The sequence below is a fragment of the Panonychus citri genome, unplaced genomic scaffold (genome assembly GCF_014898815.1).
Source record: "Panonychus citri isolate SS breed McGregor unplaced genomic scaffold, ASM1489881v1 Contig00028, whole genome shotgun sequence".
NCBI lineage: Eukaryota > Metazoa > Arthropoda > Arachnida > Trombidiformes > Tetranychidae > Panonychus > Panonychus citri.
The window spans coordinates 198,050-214,745 of record NW_026515433.1 but is presented as its reverse complement, the minus strand read 5'-3'; the positions used below and the strand labels follow the sequence as shown (position 1 = coordinate 214,745).

The 16,696-nt window shown below is 33.2% G+C and overlaps 6 protein-coding genes across 7 annotated transcripts; 2 read left to right on the top strand and 4 right to left on the bottom strand.

Annotated features, from left to right (window-relative positions):
- Window positions 1–92: 92 nt before the first annotated feature.
- On the bottom strand, window positions 93–3,411 carry LOC128396870 (mitochondrial fission process protein 1-like). Of its 2 annotated transcripts, XR_008326859.1 has the most exons (6): window positions 3,253–3,411; window positions 2,894–3,021; window positions 2,734–2,830; window positions 1,034–1,155; window positions 846–971; window positions 93–793 (listed from the first exon to the last, which is right to left on the bottom strand). XR_008326859.1 is itself a non-coding variant. In XM_053357510.1 (5 exons), exons 1-5 carry the CDS (start codon window positions 3,320–3,322, stop codon window positions 903–905), a joined length of 486 nt encoding a protein of 161 aa, XP_053213485.1. In that variant the 5' UTR covers window positions 3,323–3,411; the 3' UTR covers window positions 93–902. The 2 variants fall into 2 exon arrangements, 1 of the variants encoding a protein (XP_053213485.1); XM_053357510.1 differs by having other exon boundaries at window positions 93–971.
- Window positions 3,412–3,427: 16 nt separating this feature from the next.
- Window positions 3,428–6,029, top strand: LOC128396868 (protein ecdysoneless homolog). Its single transcript, XM_053357508.1, has 2 exons — window positions 3,428–3,946; window positions 4,082–6,029. The coding sequence occupies exons 1-2, from the start codon at window positions 3,730–3,732 to the stop codon at window positions 5,914–5,916; spliced, it is 2,052 nt and encodes a 683-aa protein (XP_053213483.1). The 5' UTR covers window positions 3,428–3,729; the 3' UTR covers window positions 5,917–6,029.
- Window positions 6,030–6,323: 294 nt separating this feature from the next.
- Window positions 6,324–8,567, bottom strand: LOC128396869 (uncharacterized). The gene is made up of 4 exons (XM_053357509.1): window positions 7,660–8,567; window positions 7,449–7,591; window positions 7,230–7,359; window positions 6,324–6,911 (listed from the first exon to the last, which is right to left on the bottom strand). The coding sequence occupies exons 1-4, from the start codon at window positions 7,866–7,868 to the stop codon at window positions 6,647–6,649; spliced, it is 747 nt and encodes a 248-aa protein (XP_053213484.1). The 5' UTR covers window positions 7,869–8,567; the 3' UTR covers window positions 6,324–6,646.
- A 476-nt stretch (window positions 8,568–9,043) lies between these two features.
- Window positions 9,044–10,574, top strand: LOC128396969 (bis(5'-adenosyl)-triphosphatase enpp4-like). Its single transcript, XM_053357624.1, is given in 4 exon segments — window positions 9,044–9,477; window positions 9,531–9,735; window positions 9,738–10,089; window positions 10,150–10,574. Coding segments are annotated over 4 exon segments (1,224 nt in total). The 5' UTR covers window positions 9,044–9,108; the 3' UTR covers window positions 10,448–10,574.
- A 263-nt stretch (window positions 10,575–10,837) lies between these two features.
- On the bottom strand, window positions 10,838–13,787 carry LOC128396968 (protein PTCD3 homolog, mitochondrial-like). The gene is made up of 8 exons (XM_053357623.1): window positions 13,382–13,787; window positions 13,277–13,322; window positions 12,262–13,198; window positions 12,061–12,199; window positions 11,639–11,986; window positions 11,428–11,550; window positions 11,182–11,340; window positions 10,838–11,113 (listed from the first exon to the last, which is right to left on the bottom strand). The coding sequence occupies exons 1-8, from the start codon at window positions 13,525–13,527 to the stop codon at window positions 10,978–10,980; spliced, it is 2,034 nt and encodes a 677-aa protein (XP_053213598.1). The 5' UTR covers window positions 13,528–13,787; the 3' UTR covers window positions 10,838–10,977.
- Window positions 13,788–14,274: 487 nt separating this feature from the next.
- LOC128397225 (protein PTCD3 homolog, mitochondrial-like) lies at window positions 14,275–16,640 on the bottom strand. Its single transcript, XM_053357922.1, has 5 exons — window positions 16,382–16,640; window positions 16,271–16,316; window positions 15,246–16,182; window positions 15,045–15,183; window positions 14,275–14,978 (listed from the first exon to the last, which is right to left on the bottom strand). The coding sequence occupies exons 1-5, from the start codon at window positions 16,504–16,506 to the stop codon at window positions 14,612–14,614; spliced, it is 1,614 nt and encodes a 537-aa protein (XP_053213897.1). The 5' UTR covers window positions 16,507–16,640; the 3' UTR covers window positions 14,275–14,611.
- Between the last annotated feature and the right edge of the window lie 56 nt (window positions 16,641–16,696).

Here is a 16,696-nt window from a genome sequence, read left to right as displayed (position 1 = left end):
CAACTAACAAAAAGTTGATTAGAAATAAAACAAATAAAAGCCTTGAATTGATTGTTACTGAAAAGATAATTCCAAATGGTCAGTTGGTACAATTGAAATGAATTAATTAAAATTTTAATTCACATCGTAAAATACAAATTGTGAAACATTATGACGGCTTTTAAGAAGCAATTTGAATGCAAATTTGAGTAAATGAGAGATTAACTTCCTGGACCAAAGTGGTCAGAACTTTATCTTCCGTCTAGTTGTTTCTTTTCCCACCCAATGAGTTAACTGGACTCTTAGCACTTTAGCACCGACTCTTAACTTCGGTTAGGTCATTAACTTTTCATTGTTTCCATAAACGAAACTTTCAACTCTTGAATTGTTCCTCAGCATCACAAGTAATCAAGAAATCTGGACAACCATGAAAACCACATGAGCTTCATTGTAATCAAGTGAACAAGTTGTGACAAGATGGATGATGAAAAGATGATGACCGTAACTGGATTTTGTTTCTCTTCATGTTCATCAATGAAATCAGTTCAAATATCATCTTGACCATGAGAGGTAAAAGTGGTAACAATTAATAACTATTTTCTACTCTTTTACTTTCTTTAAATTGTGAAACATTTCATCGGAAAAAATTAACTATTAAAGGATAGAAATGTTTTTTTATCGTTATTAAATTAAATCGGATAAGACAAGAATAAACAATAAGTCAACAATGGCAGTTAAAGCGATGATCATTTGGTTAACGGCTCGAGTTTTGTTTTAGCATAGTAGTGGTACGACTTAAGGCCATTCTTTATTGGATGAGACGAGAGCAAATTAGTTGGCTAATTGCATTTTGATTATGAGCATTGATTAGAGTTGATCCATCAACGATTCGAGACTTGGTTCAATTAAAGATTAACCAATTTTTACAATTTAATGTGCGCTCGGAAAAATGAATCCATAAAGTAATCAACAAAGTTATCGATTGGCTTGACCTGCAATGAGAAAGGATTGTTATTATTAAAAGTCGAATCTTTTTTTGGTGAATGAAACTCACAATAAATGGAATCGAACCAAGTCCGATAAAAACTGTTGTCCATTTGGCTTTCGATCGGTTAATATGAGAATAGCGAGTTAGTGCAATTAAAGAAGCGGCACAAATACGATTAATCGTGAAACCTAAAGAAAAGATGATCATTTGATTGATTAATCATTGCCAATAATGTAATTTGTTTCTTTCTACAATCAACTGATGGATTAAACAATCAACAAAATGAATAAATTCAGATAAATCAGCTTCTAATCTTATTCAAGGTTTTTCGATAAAAATAATAACTCATCTTTCGTATGTCAACAAATTGAATGAATGGCTTTCAGGTTATGGGTTGAAATGGATTCTGGTGATGATTTCATAGTTGACTGAATCTCTAAGTACATTTTCAAGCCTCATGATATCTCTTAAGACCCATGGTTGTTTCAAGAAATCTAATCATGAAACAGAAACTATTCATAAGTTAAATGTTTCAAAACAATCATTTAGTCATCAATTTATGATTAGTTTCCACATCATGATAACCATAATCATTAAAATTAATAACTTGACAACAGGTTAACATTATTATAACTTCAATTTTTGTCATTTTGACATGATTGTGATTATAATAATCACCATTAGCCGAAGTTGCAATGAAACCAAGAAAAACAAGGTTATTTGTTGAACAAATTGCCTCTAAATTCAATGGAATCAGTTAACCAACAATCATCATGAGGGATAAAATGAAATAGAAGAAGCAAATTAACTCGATTGAGAATTGATGATAAAAGACATAGTTAATTAGGATGAACAATCAATTAAATGGTGCTATTAAATTACCATTGTTGGTTAATTAAAATTGATAATTGTCGTTTCTCAGATGGTTTGTCCTTAATTGAGACCAAAACAAGACAATGGGACAAACAATCAAATCGAAGGAAACAAAAAATTAGATAATGATAATTATCCGATTTCTTCTGATTCAATACCTTGGCAACTTGATTGGGTTAAGCAATTAATGAGGTGTAATAAACATTTGATTTGCCTTAAATGATAATTTGGTTAGTGAAAGAAAAGTAAATAAGTAATTACAATAAATACGATAAACATTATGAGATTAATTGTTAACCTCTCCCACTAATGAACTAATCGTTAAATGAGCTGATCTATTGTGCAGTTATCGTATTAAGAGTTATTATTTCACTAGATTTTGTAATGGTAATAAAAATAATTAGTTATTAATATAATGATGTTTGAGGAAAATAATAATAAGGCGGATAATATCAATCTCATGATTACTCTATTATTTAGTGATGTTTCTCTTTTGAATAATTCAGTTCTGTGAACTTCATATCGATCTGAACAGAAATAAAGCCCAGAGGAAATATGAAGAGAAGAAAAAAAAGAAAAGAATAATTTGAAGGTTGAAACCTGCATGTTACCGTATAATTGGGAATGAGATTGATATGCAAAGACCATATTATCATGTTCTGTTGGAAATTCAGCTCAATTGACCGTCAATTGGTTTTCCTTTTCAAGGTGAGGCTCAAAGGAATCAAGAAACATGGTGAAGGTGGAGAAGGTGAATAAACCTCATTCATCCTTCAACAACTTATCGATTATCAAGAGTGACATGGATAAACTTTGGGTGGAAGAATAGGAATAAGCCAATAGTCTAGTGATTAATTGATTGTGATAAAAAAAAGAAATAGTTTGAGCCGAACCTGGAATGATCACCGAGGCCAAACTTTGCCAAACCAAAGTATCGACCAGAGTGTTTAGTATTTTACGTTTTTTCAATGAATCGCTTTCAAAGGGTAACTGAGGATAGAAAATTGAAATAATTGTTGTTAGAATGGACAAATTGGACCAGCAATTAAGTACCTTTGATTGTTTGTAGCATTTGTCCGCTGTATCTGCCAAGACGTAACCAGAGGCAACAACGTAGCTCAGTTTGACCCAATTAACATGAACCAAAGCTCTGAACGATTCACCAACCTCATTGGCATAACCTTGATAGTCAAGGAGACAGGAAGATAATAAATAGAAACGAGTATTAGGCTCAGAATGGAAAAGAGGTTGGCTAATAAAAGACAAAAAGCTGAAGGATAAGAAAAGTAACAAAATTAACTCTTCCCAAAGTGAGAAAGAGTGAGAATTGGTAATGTGAATGGTGAGAAACATTGAGTTAGTTCAATTGTCGCGATTTAAATGACAGAGAAACAGAAAATAAAATAGTTTACCTAATAAACGGATCGGTGAATTTCTGTAGAGATCAACCTGTGTATCGTCTTGATTGCCACTCGATTCCATTAAGATCGAAACAAAGTAACAAACAATCAGCAGAGTTCCAGTGAAAATATAAACATAAACAAAAAGTGTTTCTCTTGGAGATGAAACAATCACATGGTTGCTCTTCTCTTCTTTCTCCCTTTTGCTCTTTCTTTTTCTTTTCTTTCTCTCGCTCTCTCAGTTATTCTTTTTCTTCTGTGTAATTTCTTGTTCTGTTAATGCCGGTTATTTTCTATTAATCATAATAATTTATGTTCTTTTCCATAATTTGATTGCTTCGTATTTGCAAGAGAACCACCAGTGAAATAAAATCAGTTTTTGTTGTTTTTATTTGCCAGTTTAAGTTTTAGACTTTGATTATTTCTCTCAGTGATTCTTTCGGTTGGAAATATCTGGACCACAGAGTGACAACTAATATCTACTGACCAATGGCCTCCAACAACAACCAAGTTGTTCTGAAAGACAATACTGTCCATTATTGCCTTTACCCGGATTTCAGTTTGATTTCGGATGAATCAACTCACATCGATCATCTTAAAGACTATATTGTTGATTGTTTCAATAAATTGAGTGATCTTCTTAAAGATTATCTTTGGCATTTTGAAGAATTCAATTTACGCCCTGTTGATTCGTCATCTGATCAAGGTTTGTAATTCTCTTACTAGATTATTCAATCGATTGGTTAATTCTTTTTCTATTTGCCTTTCCTCTATTGTCTGTCATTCCATCTTCGAGACTTTTTCTATCTAAATTTGATTCTCTTTTCTTTACAACAAATAGTTGCACATATCGAAGGATTTACCTGTTATGAGGATAATGTCGAAGACGAATGGTTCATCGTGTATCTGCTTATTAAATTAACTCAACTCGATTCTAAGTTAGTGATTAGTGTTAAAGACTCAGATGGACAATTTTTGCTCATTGAAGCTGCTGAATATTTACCCAAATGGGCCGAGCCCGAGATTAGTGACCAACGGGTGTTTATATTCAACGGAGAAGTTCATTTAATTCCACCCAGTGTAATACCTCAGACCAAAAACATTTGCGACTCGTCCATTGACATTACTCAAGCTTTATCGGTTATACGAGATGAAGGGAAAAAAACCAAATGCGCAGAGAAAATTCAGTATTCTATTCGTCGACGGATCACCATGTTTCCTATGCAAATTACCACTCAAAAACATCGAGCTCAGTGTTTCATTCCTGCAGGAGTGGCGATGTTGCTCAGTCATCAACCCAACTTAATCTCATGGGCTGTGCGAGCTTTTTATCATCGAGACTTGAAGGACTTTCAGGCCATAAGATCAATGAAATATTTTCCACCAGAAACTCGTGTTAAAAGAAACGTTACTTTTACCAAGTGTTTGTATGCTCAAGCGATTAGCCAAAAATATGATCCTGATCCAAAGATTGGCTGGAATTTGCCTCCAAGAGAATCGCCATTATTTAAATCTTACGATTTAGGTGTTAAGATTGCCTGTGGCTTTGAAATTCTAATTAGTCGGGTAAAAGCGACCAATTCTTGTGATGAAACATCACCAATCTCAACCGAGAAATGCAATGAAAAACTTTGGGTGAAAATGGTCAAAAGCTTGGAGGATAAAGGTTATTTCAAAGATAATATCCAAGGATCTCGACGATACAAAGAGTTACTTAATAAAGCTTATGATTTCTATCGCTCATCAATGGAATCCTCGAAAGACTCAGTCGCTTGTGATGAAGACATTGGACAACGAGTTTTAAAATTGGTTAAAACTGTTTCTGTTGATTACGATCGTTTAAAGCGCGAAGAGAGCTCACTTGAACCTGAAGACAGTGATGATTGGATTAATATAAGTCAACAAAAATTAGAAGATGTATTGATTGGTCAATTTCTGAACGATAAAGATCTGAATGAAAATCTTGCTGAAAAGATCCCTGAAGCCTTTAAAACTTTCATAAACTACGATGATGTTGGAATCGAAGGAGCTGAAATTCCTGTTGATAATTTAAGACCAAACATTACTCACGATTTAGAGCCAATTAAATTTGATGAAGATAAATTTGGTGATGCATTGAAAAATATTCTCTCATTCCCATTGCCATCGACAGAATCATCTTCATCTTCATCCGGTATGTCCGATTATGAGATGGAAAGTGCGCCCGATGAAAAGGATAGTTCTGATAGCGACGGAGACAATCCTACTTTTCGCATTCTAACTCCAGTAAAGAGTTTATCTAAGACTAAGAAAGTGACCAAACGAAAGAAACATAAGAATAATAAGAGCAACTCAACAAATCCGATGTTCAAAGACATGAAACATTACATGGAAGCGATTGATAGAGAGCTGGATAAAACTTTGGTTGGTAAAAGTTTCGAGAGAAAACCCAAAAGTAACAACGACCAAGTGAAAATTGGTGAGCCTCCACTGGCGACTTGTGATGAAGATGAAGATCTGGATGATACAGATAACGAATCGACCCTTCCGCCCGTCGACCCAGAACTCACTGCCTTAAAAAACATTCTCGAATCGTTCGATAGTCAGAAAGGTTTGCCTGGACCAGGATCCAATTTACTCTCTCTGATGGGAGTTCATCTTCCTCGTGATTCTTCATCATCCTCACAACCTAAATAAGAGATAAACAAACAGAACAACCTTGTATTCAGGTTTACATTTGATTCTCGAAATTTGGAGGGTTAGTTAAAATTAACCACAAACAAGTAAACATTCTCGTTCCATACTGTTAATGTTCATCATCATTTTCTCAACTCACTAAATTATTTTACAAACAAACTCTCGAAGAAAAAGAGAAAGTTCCATCCAGAAGAGTAGAAAGATAATGATAATAATCCAAACAAATCTGATTCTGCAATTTAACCTACATTTCAATTCATCTTAATGATCCGTTTTACCTTGACTGTTTTGCTTCCTCCCTCTTTCCTCTTGTTAATGTTTCTGTTGCTCCACCATAATCATTGTCATTATCATCAATATCTTTCATACAATTGACAAATTATTTTCCGACATTAAGATCAAATTGATTAAATTGAAACAGAAATGGTTTTTTTATTGTTCATTGAACGAAATTACATCCATTCAATTGACTTGATTCAATCAATACAAAAAGTCTTAATTGTCATTTACGAAATGTCAAACCAATTAACTATTTCTAAATGACTTGATGATATTTGTGTTTATTTGTTTGTTTTTTTTGTATAAATCACAATCAGTTGTGTATAAAAAATATCAAGAGCTATGAAAATGTCACTAAATAAAAAACGTACTACAAGAAAAATGATATGATTTTGTTGTTGTTGTTTCTTGATTTGTACAAATTTGTGCTAATTAAATGTTTTAATTCTGCTTATTGTTTAGCTATATACTTGTTCATCAAATTGAGAATCACTGGTAACACTGATTCGGGTTTTTTGCCTTTGATTTCCCTCGTTGGTAAATGAGACGCGAATTCGTCGCATTTGCTTGTTCCCCATTCCAGTTCGTGGTCACAGAAAAGATCTAAGATGTCTCCTCGAAGGTTCCTCATCGCTTTATGAGTGTATTCAGTTTGGTTAGGAGGACATTTGTTTTCGATTGCTGATTTCGAGCATTGTTCCAATTTACTTAGATAACTGAAAATTGTATTGAAAAAATAAATTAATCGTTTAGAAAATTAAAGTTGACACAGTAGCAAAAATCGAGGAGAAAATAAAAAACTGCGAGTAAATTGATTTGATCTCGATTGTTACAATTCAATTCGGGTTAAATTGGTGGAATTGTAGTAGTAAGTCACAACAATTAGAAATTAATGAAAAACAATTTTATATAAAAAGAATAATTAAATTCGATCTTTTTGTCTCGATTATGGAAAAGTTCAGATTCAGGTTGGTTTTTTTGACTCGAACTTTGGTCAATTGATATTGACAAACAATCGCATTGAATTTACTCACCAGCAAGACAACGGGATCCATTCGGGCTTCTTGGTTTTCGGGACAAGCATAAAGTTTTCAATAACATCATGAGTACAAACATCCAAGTCTTTTTTGGTCGCAGTCAAACAATCAGAGTTTTTCAGGTATTCTGATTCATGGAGAAGTGAATGGAAATGTTATCAATGATTTTCGTTGGTTAATTGAAACGAGTAAACAAAATGATCAATAGTTACTGACCTTCGACACCTTTTTTTGAGGCACATCGTTCCTTCAATGACTTCAATGGACCTCGAAGCATAATGTTGATGTATTGACGTGCGAATGGTTTGACACAACGATTATTATATTGCCGTATGCAAACTTCTGCTTCTTTTGATGTTCTATTGGATTGATTGTAAAGAGAATTTAATTTCAATTGAATCAACAATAATCACCAAGAGCTACTTACTTGCACTGTTGAAGAACCTGTTCCTCTGTCGTAGCAAATGTATAATTAGGGTCACCATACCCGAATAACCGTTTGGCACATTGGTCAAGCGAATCGATATCACAACTGTCCGTCTTATCACCTTGTACGGCCATCGAGTAGTTAATTACAAAGCAAGATGATATCACAATGATTCCGATTGTTTTGATGAGATCCATGTTGTTTTCCATGTTATTTTTGTTCCAGGTATTTGGTTGATCAATTTAATACCAACAAAGAAATTAAGTTTACTCTCAGGCAGAGTTTTCGATGATTAGTAAATTAATCTCTCGATTCAACTATTATGTGAAAGAAAAAGACTCGATGTTGTCTCTATGAGATGTTGTCGATAAATGAACGAGCCTTTTGGTGACAAAAAAAGAGACACAAAACTTTTGACTTAATTATTGTACCGAAAGGCACAACAAGTTGAACCAGAAAATCGTCGAGTTAATTGTTTGATTTTCAAATCAACTTTATGTCCAAATTGAACTGAAACTTTTTCTTTCACTACAATTAAATGTTGACGAAAGAGGGAAAGATACTAAGCAATTACAATTAAATAGTGATAATGACAACAACGACTGTTGATGTTGATCTTTTTGATTTTCGGTTACAATTAACATTCTCGCACTACAAGGAGGAGATAAATACTTCATTGTGGAGGGTTAATCGTATTGGGATTAGATTCAAGGTGAGAAGGTGGTGGTGGTGGAGAAAATATTGTTGGTATTGGAAGGAAGGAGGAAGAAGCTTTTAGAGGAGGAGGAAGAGGAGGAAGATCGAGAGAAAGATCAAGAGAAAGTTACAGAACGTTGAACAAGGACAGTTAATCGTTAGATTGATTGTTTAAGGTCACAGAATTAATTCCATATTGACCATGGTTATTGGTAATTAGTTTGATTGCAATAAAGATTATCAGTCATTTTAGACATTCAACAATTAGTGTGCCACTCAAATTGTCTCAAGTTAATGATGATCATTTTTACTTGGTTTTGCTCATTTTTCATCCAATTTATCTGATTATTTCATTTCTCATTTCAGGTCATAATGATAATGATTAAGTGATAATCAATTTACCTAATTGGACCAAAAAGTTCAATTGAATAGTCAATCAAATCTAAATTCAATTTAATTAGAAAGTAAGTTGGTAAAGTTCAGATTGATCAAGTTCAATGACTAGAAAGAATATTATTTGATCAAAATCCTCTAACTAATACAGATAATTATCGTAAAATGATTGATAAAATTCAAATCTAATCATTGTTTTTCTGTCACAATTAAACAATCAATATCAACCGATTGTTAATTTGATTAATTGATTCGCAAAACGTTTGCTGCGCAAACGCTTTTGAATTAATTAGTTTATTTGTTTACTTTTATTTTTTTGCTTCGCTGGTTTTACTCGGTTGATCTTGAAATTGATCAACAATGAGATTCAAATTAGTATTAACTTTATTGTTTTTATCGCAATTTAACTTTATCGCTTCGTACATCATTGGACATGATGTTGGTCCTCGACTGATTGTTGTTTCATTTGATGGATTCAGAGGTGACTATTTATCCCCAACTTTGACACCGACACTTTGGTCAATCAAAGCAAACGGAGTGACTGGTTCCATGTACCCGCTGTTTGCGAGTAAAACGTTTCCCAATCATTTCTCAATTGCCACTGGTCTTTATGAAGAGTCACATGGAATCGTCGATAATGAAATGTATGATCCAGAATTCGATGAGATTTTTGATAAAAGCATCACTGATTCCAAATGGTGGGATAATGGCTACTCTTTACCTCTCTGGGTGAGTTGAAATCTTTTCATGATTAAATGATTGATGTACGATTCTCACCATAGATCGCCAACGAACTCGCAGGTCATAAAAGCGGTGTAATAATGTGGCCTGGGTGTTGTTCTGAATACCATGGACTCACTGCTTCGTACATGCACAAGTACAATGGGTCAATGAGTCTCGAAGAACGAGCGGACATTCTGTTCGATTGGATGACCCGACCCAAAGATGCTGCGAATCTCGTGTTTCTCTACATCAATCAGCCCGATACTTTGGCCATGTTTATGGGCCTTATTCGAGTAAAGTTCTGAAAACTGTCAGAGCCACAGACAAATTCGCAGCCTATTTACTTAAAGGCCTTGCAGACAGAAGATTATTAGAAGATACAAATATTATATTTCTAAGCGATCATGGAATGACTCAAGTTAATCATCATAATACAGTTAATTTAACGCGAGTTCTGGACACCAGTTTATTCCGTTCATTCGGAGAATCTCAAGCAATCGGTATTCTTCCTGAGGAAGGTAAATTTGATCAAGTTTACTCGATGCTCTTGAAAAACGCTCCAATTCATCACTATAAAGTTTATCTTAAGTCGCAAGTTCCTCATGAATATTTCTACAGGTAAATCCGGAATTTTTTTCTTCGTCAATCATTTTTGACGTTTGCGTTTTCTTTTCTCAGAGATCATCGTCGTATTATGCCAATCGTCGTCGAAGCTGAGCCTGGATATGAGGTCACTTTCTCTACATGGGTCCATCGAACATCAGCCTGGGGCAATCATGGTAATAATAATACTCAACCTGATATGAGATCTCTTTTCCTTGGAATTGGCCCCAATTTCAAACAAGGCTACGAATTAACTCATCGATCATTTTTCAATATTGATCTTTACCCAATTATGGCCCAAATCCTGAATATCGATACTGGTGATTATCATTACAATGGAACAGCTCAATTAACTAAATCTTTTCTATGCTAATTAAGACAAACTCATGTGATAAACTTGTTGTCATGTTTATTTTTCAATACTGAAGATTATTAATTTTTCAATTATTAATGCCAACAAATCAATTAAGTGAGCGGAATTAAAATTTCCAATAACCTAATTTTATACCAATCTAATAGTTTCATTGCCGATATTTGTTGAGGGTTAAGCAAACCCAAGATAAACAATTCAATTCGATTATCAGAAGCTCATTATCTTTAAACTCGTTAATCAATTAAGATTATTTTCTCGTTTTCCCCTGAACATCACATGAGCAATTCAATTTTTTCTCGATATTTTCACTGAGGCTGAAAAAGTAAATGGTTTAGTTATTGACTTTAAAGCGATTAAAATTCTTTGCTTATGATTAATGAGAAATCTAAGTAAATACTTAAATTACTTTTAATTGTTATTAAGCAAATGCTCAATTTTTGGAAATATAAACTACAATTTGTACAAAAATTCTAGAGAATTAATTTTCATTTCTCTTTCACACATTTATCATTATGATAACTTCTCTTTGGTCATTTTCCAGCTTCTTTCTTAGACTTATCATCATCTGAACTGTCACTCGAGCTTGATGAGTCCGATGTGTCGGAGCTTTCGGAGAGATCTTGTAGAATTATTTTATTCTTAACTCTAATCTCCTCCAATCGATCTCTAAAAGAAGTAAAATTAAAAGAATTTATGAATGATCTTAATTATCGACGGATGAAAATCAAACTTACCGAAGATTTTGAGACACTTTCTTTGTCTCACATAAATAAACTGCTTTCGAAATCACCGAGACATCGTCATAGGCACAAGCAGTTTTCACAACTTCGACGAGATCTTTTCCCGTTCCATGTACAATCACAATATCAACGAAATCTCTCATCGTTTGAAACCTTTGAAAATAAATAAATTTACATAGAAAAATTAACCGACAAATATTAGATGATTAACTTTTATTCTGAGGGAATCAATCCACTTACGATGGTTGACCGTTAATTTGGTTTTTCAATGTTCTTAAAAGTTGTAACGTTTTCACCGCTTTGGTAAAATCTTTACTGAGAGTGAAAGCCTTCAAACATTCGTCGAATATTTTGACGTCAAAACTATTCAGGAATAAAGAAACAATTAGTAAATTGGAAACTAAGAATCAAATGAAAAATAATCTGAAAAACTTTAATTAAATGGACTCACTTATTTCCCTCGTTTGGGTTCCTTGAATTAACTATTTTACTTTCAATGAATCGCAGAATCTCAGAAATAGTGTTGTTTACGTGGAGCTGAATATCTTCAGGGTACAGTTTTTTAGATAAAATTTCCAGAAACTTAATAATGCAGTCCTGAGAGTAGACATACTCGAATAGAATAAAGTCTGAGCATATTTGTGGGATATATCGATCAGCTTGATAAAGTTCAATTGTTTCCAAAAGTTCGATAAGTGTTTTTGTATCAGGAACGTAAAAATTTGGAACATATTTGTAGTAAATTTCCATAGTTTTGTCAATTGATTCACTTTTAATTATCAATTTGAGAAAATTATTACTGAAAAAACAAAAAAAAAGAATAAGTTATTCAATCAATTACCAGTAAAAAGACGAAAATGTCAGTCGACTTACTAGTAACGACCTTCAGAGTCGGTGGTTTCAAAAAGCAAATAATTCTTATGGGATGTAACTAAATCGTGCAATTTGTAGGCCAATTGAACATCAGATAATATATTAGAACAAATGTTCATTGCAGTATTAAAAAAAAGCGCTGAAATATAAAAAAGTTAACAAATTAGAAACGATAGAGAGATGGAATTGAAATTCACTTACTGTCTTTTTCGTGCCTCATGGTGAGTTCCTTGTTTCCAATTTCTGCTAAGATTTCTTCTAATATTCTTGGTCGAATGTTATTGCCATTGGTGTAAATCCTGAGTAGATCGTTGTAAATTCCTAAACTTGGCTCAATTTTCAATTTCTTCAACTCTCCCATTAGCCCTCGGGCCTTTTCTCTCGTCTGTGTATTGGCTTTACACCTTGCGAGGATATCGAACATATTGGAGAAAGTAGTCAAGTTCGGAGCTACTTTATTTTTGTTCATATCGTCGATCACATTCATCATTGCTGACCAGCGATTTTCAAACGACTGCTCACGAATACAAGTAGATATCATTGCATTATAGCCTTCGATGGTAAGTGAGATGTTATCTCTCTTCACTTTATCGTAGAGTTGTAAGGCTCTTTCAATGGATGAATGTTTGCAAAGACCGGCAATCATTATGCTAAAAGCTTCGCAGTCTTTATCTTCGATCGAGTCGAAAACTTCAAAGGCGAAATCTGAAACCCAAATGGAGTCTTGAGGTTTTTCTGAAATGAATTTTTCTCTCAAGTCCCAATCAGCTGGTTCAAGACTATTGAAATAACAGACCAGTTGAAGTAATTTTTTTTTCGAATCATCCGAAATTTTTCCATCTTTAGATCTGATACTTTTAAAAGCGGTGATTGAATTATCAATCTGATTGCTTTCGATGGCATATTCGAGATCTTGTTCAGTCAAGTCCATCGTCTCATCAAAAAGATCTTTGAAGTGAAAAGCTTCAACTTTCGGCTCAGCTTCATCCCGATTGAAAAGATGTGGAAATTTGGCCATAAAAAATTTGGCAGCTTTGATTCCAGATTCTTTGGACAAAGAATAGACTAATTTCTGGTGTCTATTATTGGGTATCAAAAAGGGATCATCGATGTATTTGAGAGCTGGTGCCGTTGAATCCTAATGTAAATGAGAAATAAAAAGTACCCAGAATATTAGACACTCATATTAGCAGATAATAATAAAAAAACTACTTACGATTCCAACTGTCGATGAAAGAGCTTTGAGGATGTCGGTATTAGTCCTGTAAACGAGAATAAATCAATTAGAATATGGTTTTGAACAAAATTAGAATCAACTCACCTTGGTATTCGCTTAGGGATAATTATCTCTTCATGTTCAGATGCTAAAGAGAAATTAGTTGCTTGATTGGAGACTAAATTCCGAGTGAAACTGAAAAATAAATTATTTCTTTTCCAAGGAATCAGCTTTACACATTGATTGACCATAATCACAGAACAACAATCAACAATTAACAAACCATAAAATGTAAACAAATGAGAACAATGTTGAATCAAATCACCCTGAGTTTCAGTGAAATTGATGGAAGTTTATGTTAAGGGGATGAGATTTGACCTTAAGAGACGAATCAACAAGTTTGACCGTTTTCAACGATAAAAACAAAACAAGAAATTATAATTCAAGAATTAAATTAATCAAAATGTAAGAAAACGTGTGAACGGTTAAGCAAATTTAGAATTTCATAACAGCGATGAATCGATTCTATGAAATGATCGATAAGTGAAAAAGGATCGATTGATCTCCATATGAATTAAGTAAGTTGGATAAAGTTCAATGATTAAAATTTGATCAAAATTCTCTATCTAATTCAGATAATTATCGTAAAATGATTGATAAAATTCAAATCTAATCATTGGTTTTCTGTCACAGTTAAACAATCAATATCAACCGATTGTTGTTGATCTTTTTGATTTTCGGTTACAATTAACATTCTCACACTACAAGGAGGAGATAAATACTTCATTGTGGAGGGTTAATCGTATGGGATTAGATTCAGGTGAGAAGGTGGTGGTGGTGGAGAAAATATTGTTGGTATTGGAAGGAAGGAGGAAGAAGCTTAGAGGAGGAGGAAGAGGAGGAAGATCGAGAGAAAGATCAAGAGAAAGTTACAGAACGTTGAACAAGGACAGTTAATCGTTAGATTGATTGTTTAAGGTCACAGAATTAATTCCATATTGACCATGGTTATTGGTAATTAGTTTGATTGCAATAAAGATTATCAGTCATTTTAGACATTCAACAATTAGTGTGCCACTCAAATTGTCTCAAGTTAATGATTGTCAAAAGACAATACAAGTTAATGATGATCATTTTTACTTGGTTTTGCTCATTTTTCATCCAATTTATCTGATTATTTCATTTCTCATTTCAGGTCATAATGATAATGATTAAGTGATAATCAATTTACCTAATTGGACCAAAAAGTTCAATTGAATAGTCAATCAAATCTAAATTCAATTTAATTAGAAAGTAAGTTGGGTAAAGTTCAATGCCTAGAATCAATATTCAGCATTAAGCATGATGTTTGTCCCCGATTGATTGTTGTTTCTTAGGCTCTTTGGTTGTTTTTCTTTCAGTGAATCGCAGAATCTCAGAAATAGTGTTGTTTACGTGGAGCTGAATATCTTCAGGGTACAGTTTTTTAGATAAAATTTGTAGAAATTTAACCATACAGTCCTGAGAGTAGAAATACTCGAATGCAATAAAATCTGAGCATATTTGTGGTATATATTCATCAGCTTCATAAATTTCAATTGTTTCCAAAAGTTCGATCAGATTTTTTGTATCAGGAACAAAAAAATACGGAACATATTTGTCGTAAATTTCCATAGTTTTGTCAATTGATTCACTTTTAATGATCAATTTGAAAAAATTATTACTGAAATAAACAAAAAAAAAGAATAAGTTATTTACCAGTAAAAGACGAAAATGTCAGTCGACTTACTAGTAACGACCTTCAGAGTCGGTGGTTTCAAAAAGCAAAAAATTATTATGGGATGTAACCAAATCATGTAATTTGTAGGCCAATTGAACATCAGATAATATATTAGAACAAATGTTCATTGCAGTATTAAAAAAAAGCGCTGAAATATAAAATAGTTAAAAAATTAGAAACGATAGAGAGATGGAATTGAAATTCACTTACTGTCTTTTTCGTGCCTCATGGTGAGTTCCTTGTTTCCAATTTCTTCTAAGATTTCTTCTAATATTCTTGGTCGAATGTTATTGCCATTGGTATAAATCCTGAGTAGATCATTGAAAATTCCTAAACTTGGCTCAATTTTCAATTTCTTCAACTCTCCCATTAGCCCTCGGGCCTTTTCTCTCGTTTGTGTATTGGCTTTACACCTTGAGAGGATATTGAAAATATTGGAGAAAGTAGTCAAGTTTGGAGCTACTTTATTTAAGTTCATATCGTCGATCACATTCATGATTGCTGACCATCTATTTTCAAATGTCTGCTCACGAATACAAGTTGATATGATTGCATTATAGCCTTCGATGGTAAGTGAGATGTTATCTCTTTTCACTTCATCATAGAGCTGTAAGGCTCTTTCAATGGATGAATGTTTGCAAAGGCCGGCAATCATTATGCTAAAAGCTTCGCCGTCTTTATTCTTGATTGAGTTGAAAACTTCAAAGGCGAAATCTGAAACCCAAATGGAGTCTTGAGGTTTTTCTGAAATGAATTTTTCTCTCAAGTCCCAATCAGCTGGTTCAAGACTGTTGAAATAGCAGATTAATTGAAGTAAATTTTTTTTCAAATCATCTGAAATTTTTCCATCTTTAGATGACACACTTTTAAAAGCGGTGATTGAATTATCTACTTGATTGTTTTTGATGGAATACTCGAGATCTTTTTCAGTCAAGTCCATCGTCTCATCAAATAGATCTTTGAAGTGAAAAGCTTCAACTTTTGGTTCAGCTTCATCCCGATTGAAAAGATGTGGAAATTTGGCCATAAAAAATTTGGCAGCTTTGATTCCAGATTCTTTGGACAAAGAATAAACTAGTTTCTGATGTCTATTGTTGGGTATCAAAAATGGATCATCTATGAATTTGAGAGCTGGTGCCGTTGAATCCTAATGTAAAGAAGGAAAGTAAATAGAATATTTTAATCGTTTGATATAAGTCAGACCTCTGGTATTATACTTTATTAAAATTACTCACCATGCCAACTGTTGATGAAAGAGCTGTAAGGATGTCGGTGCCATTCCTTTAAATGAAAACAAATCAATTAGATTGGTTTGAGCAAAGTTAAAGGTTTTATAATCAACTCACCTTGGTATTCGCTCAGGGATAATTATTTGTTGATGATCAGATGAGGAATTAGCTAAATTTCGCACGAAACCGAAAAACAAATTGTTTATTTTCAGAGGAACCAGCTTTAAATATTTATTGGCCATAATCAACAATCAATAATTCAAGAATTAAACAAAAAGAAAACGTGTGAAAGGTTGAGCAAATTTAGAATTTCATAACAGCGATGAATCGATTCTATGAAATGATCGATAATAAGTGAAAAAGGATCGATTGATTTCCATATGCATTAAGTGTAACGTGTTAACTGTTTCGCTGTTTTCCCATTAAATTGGT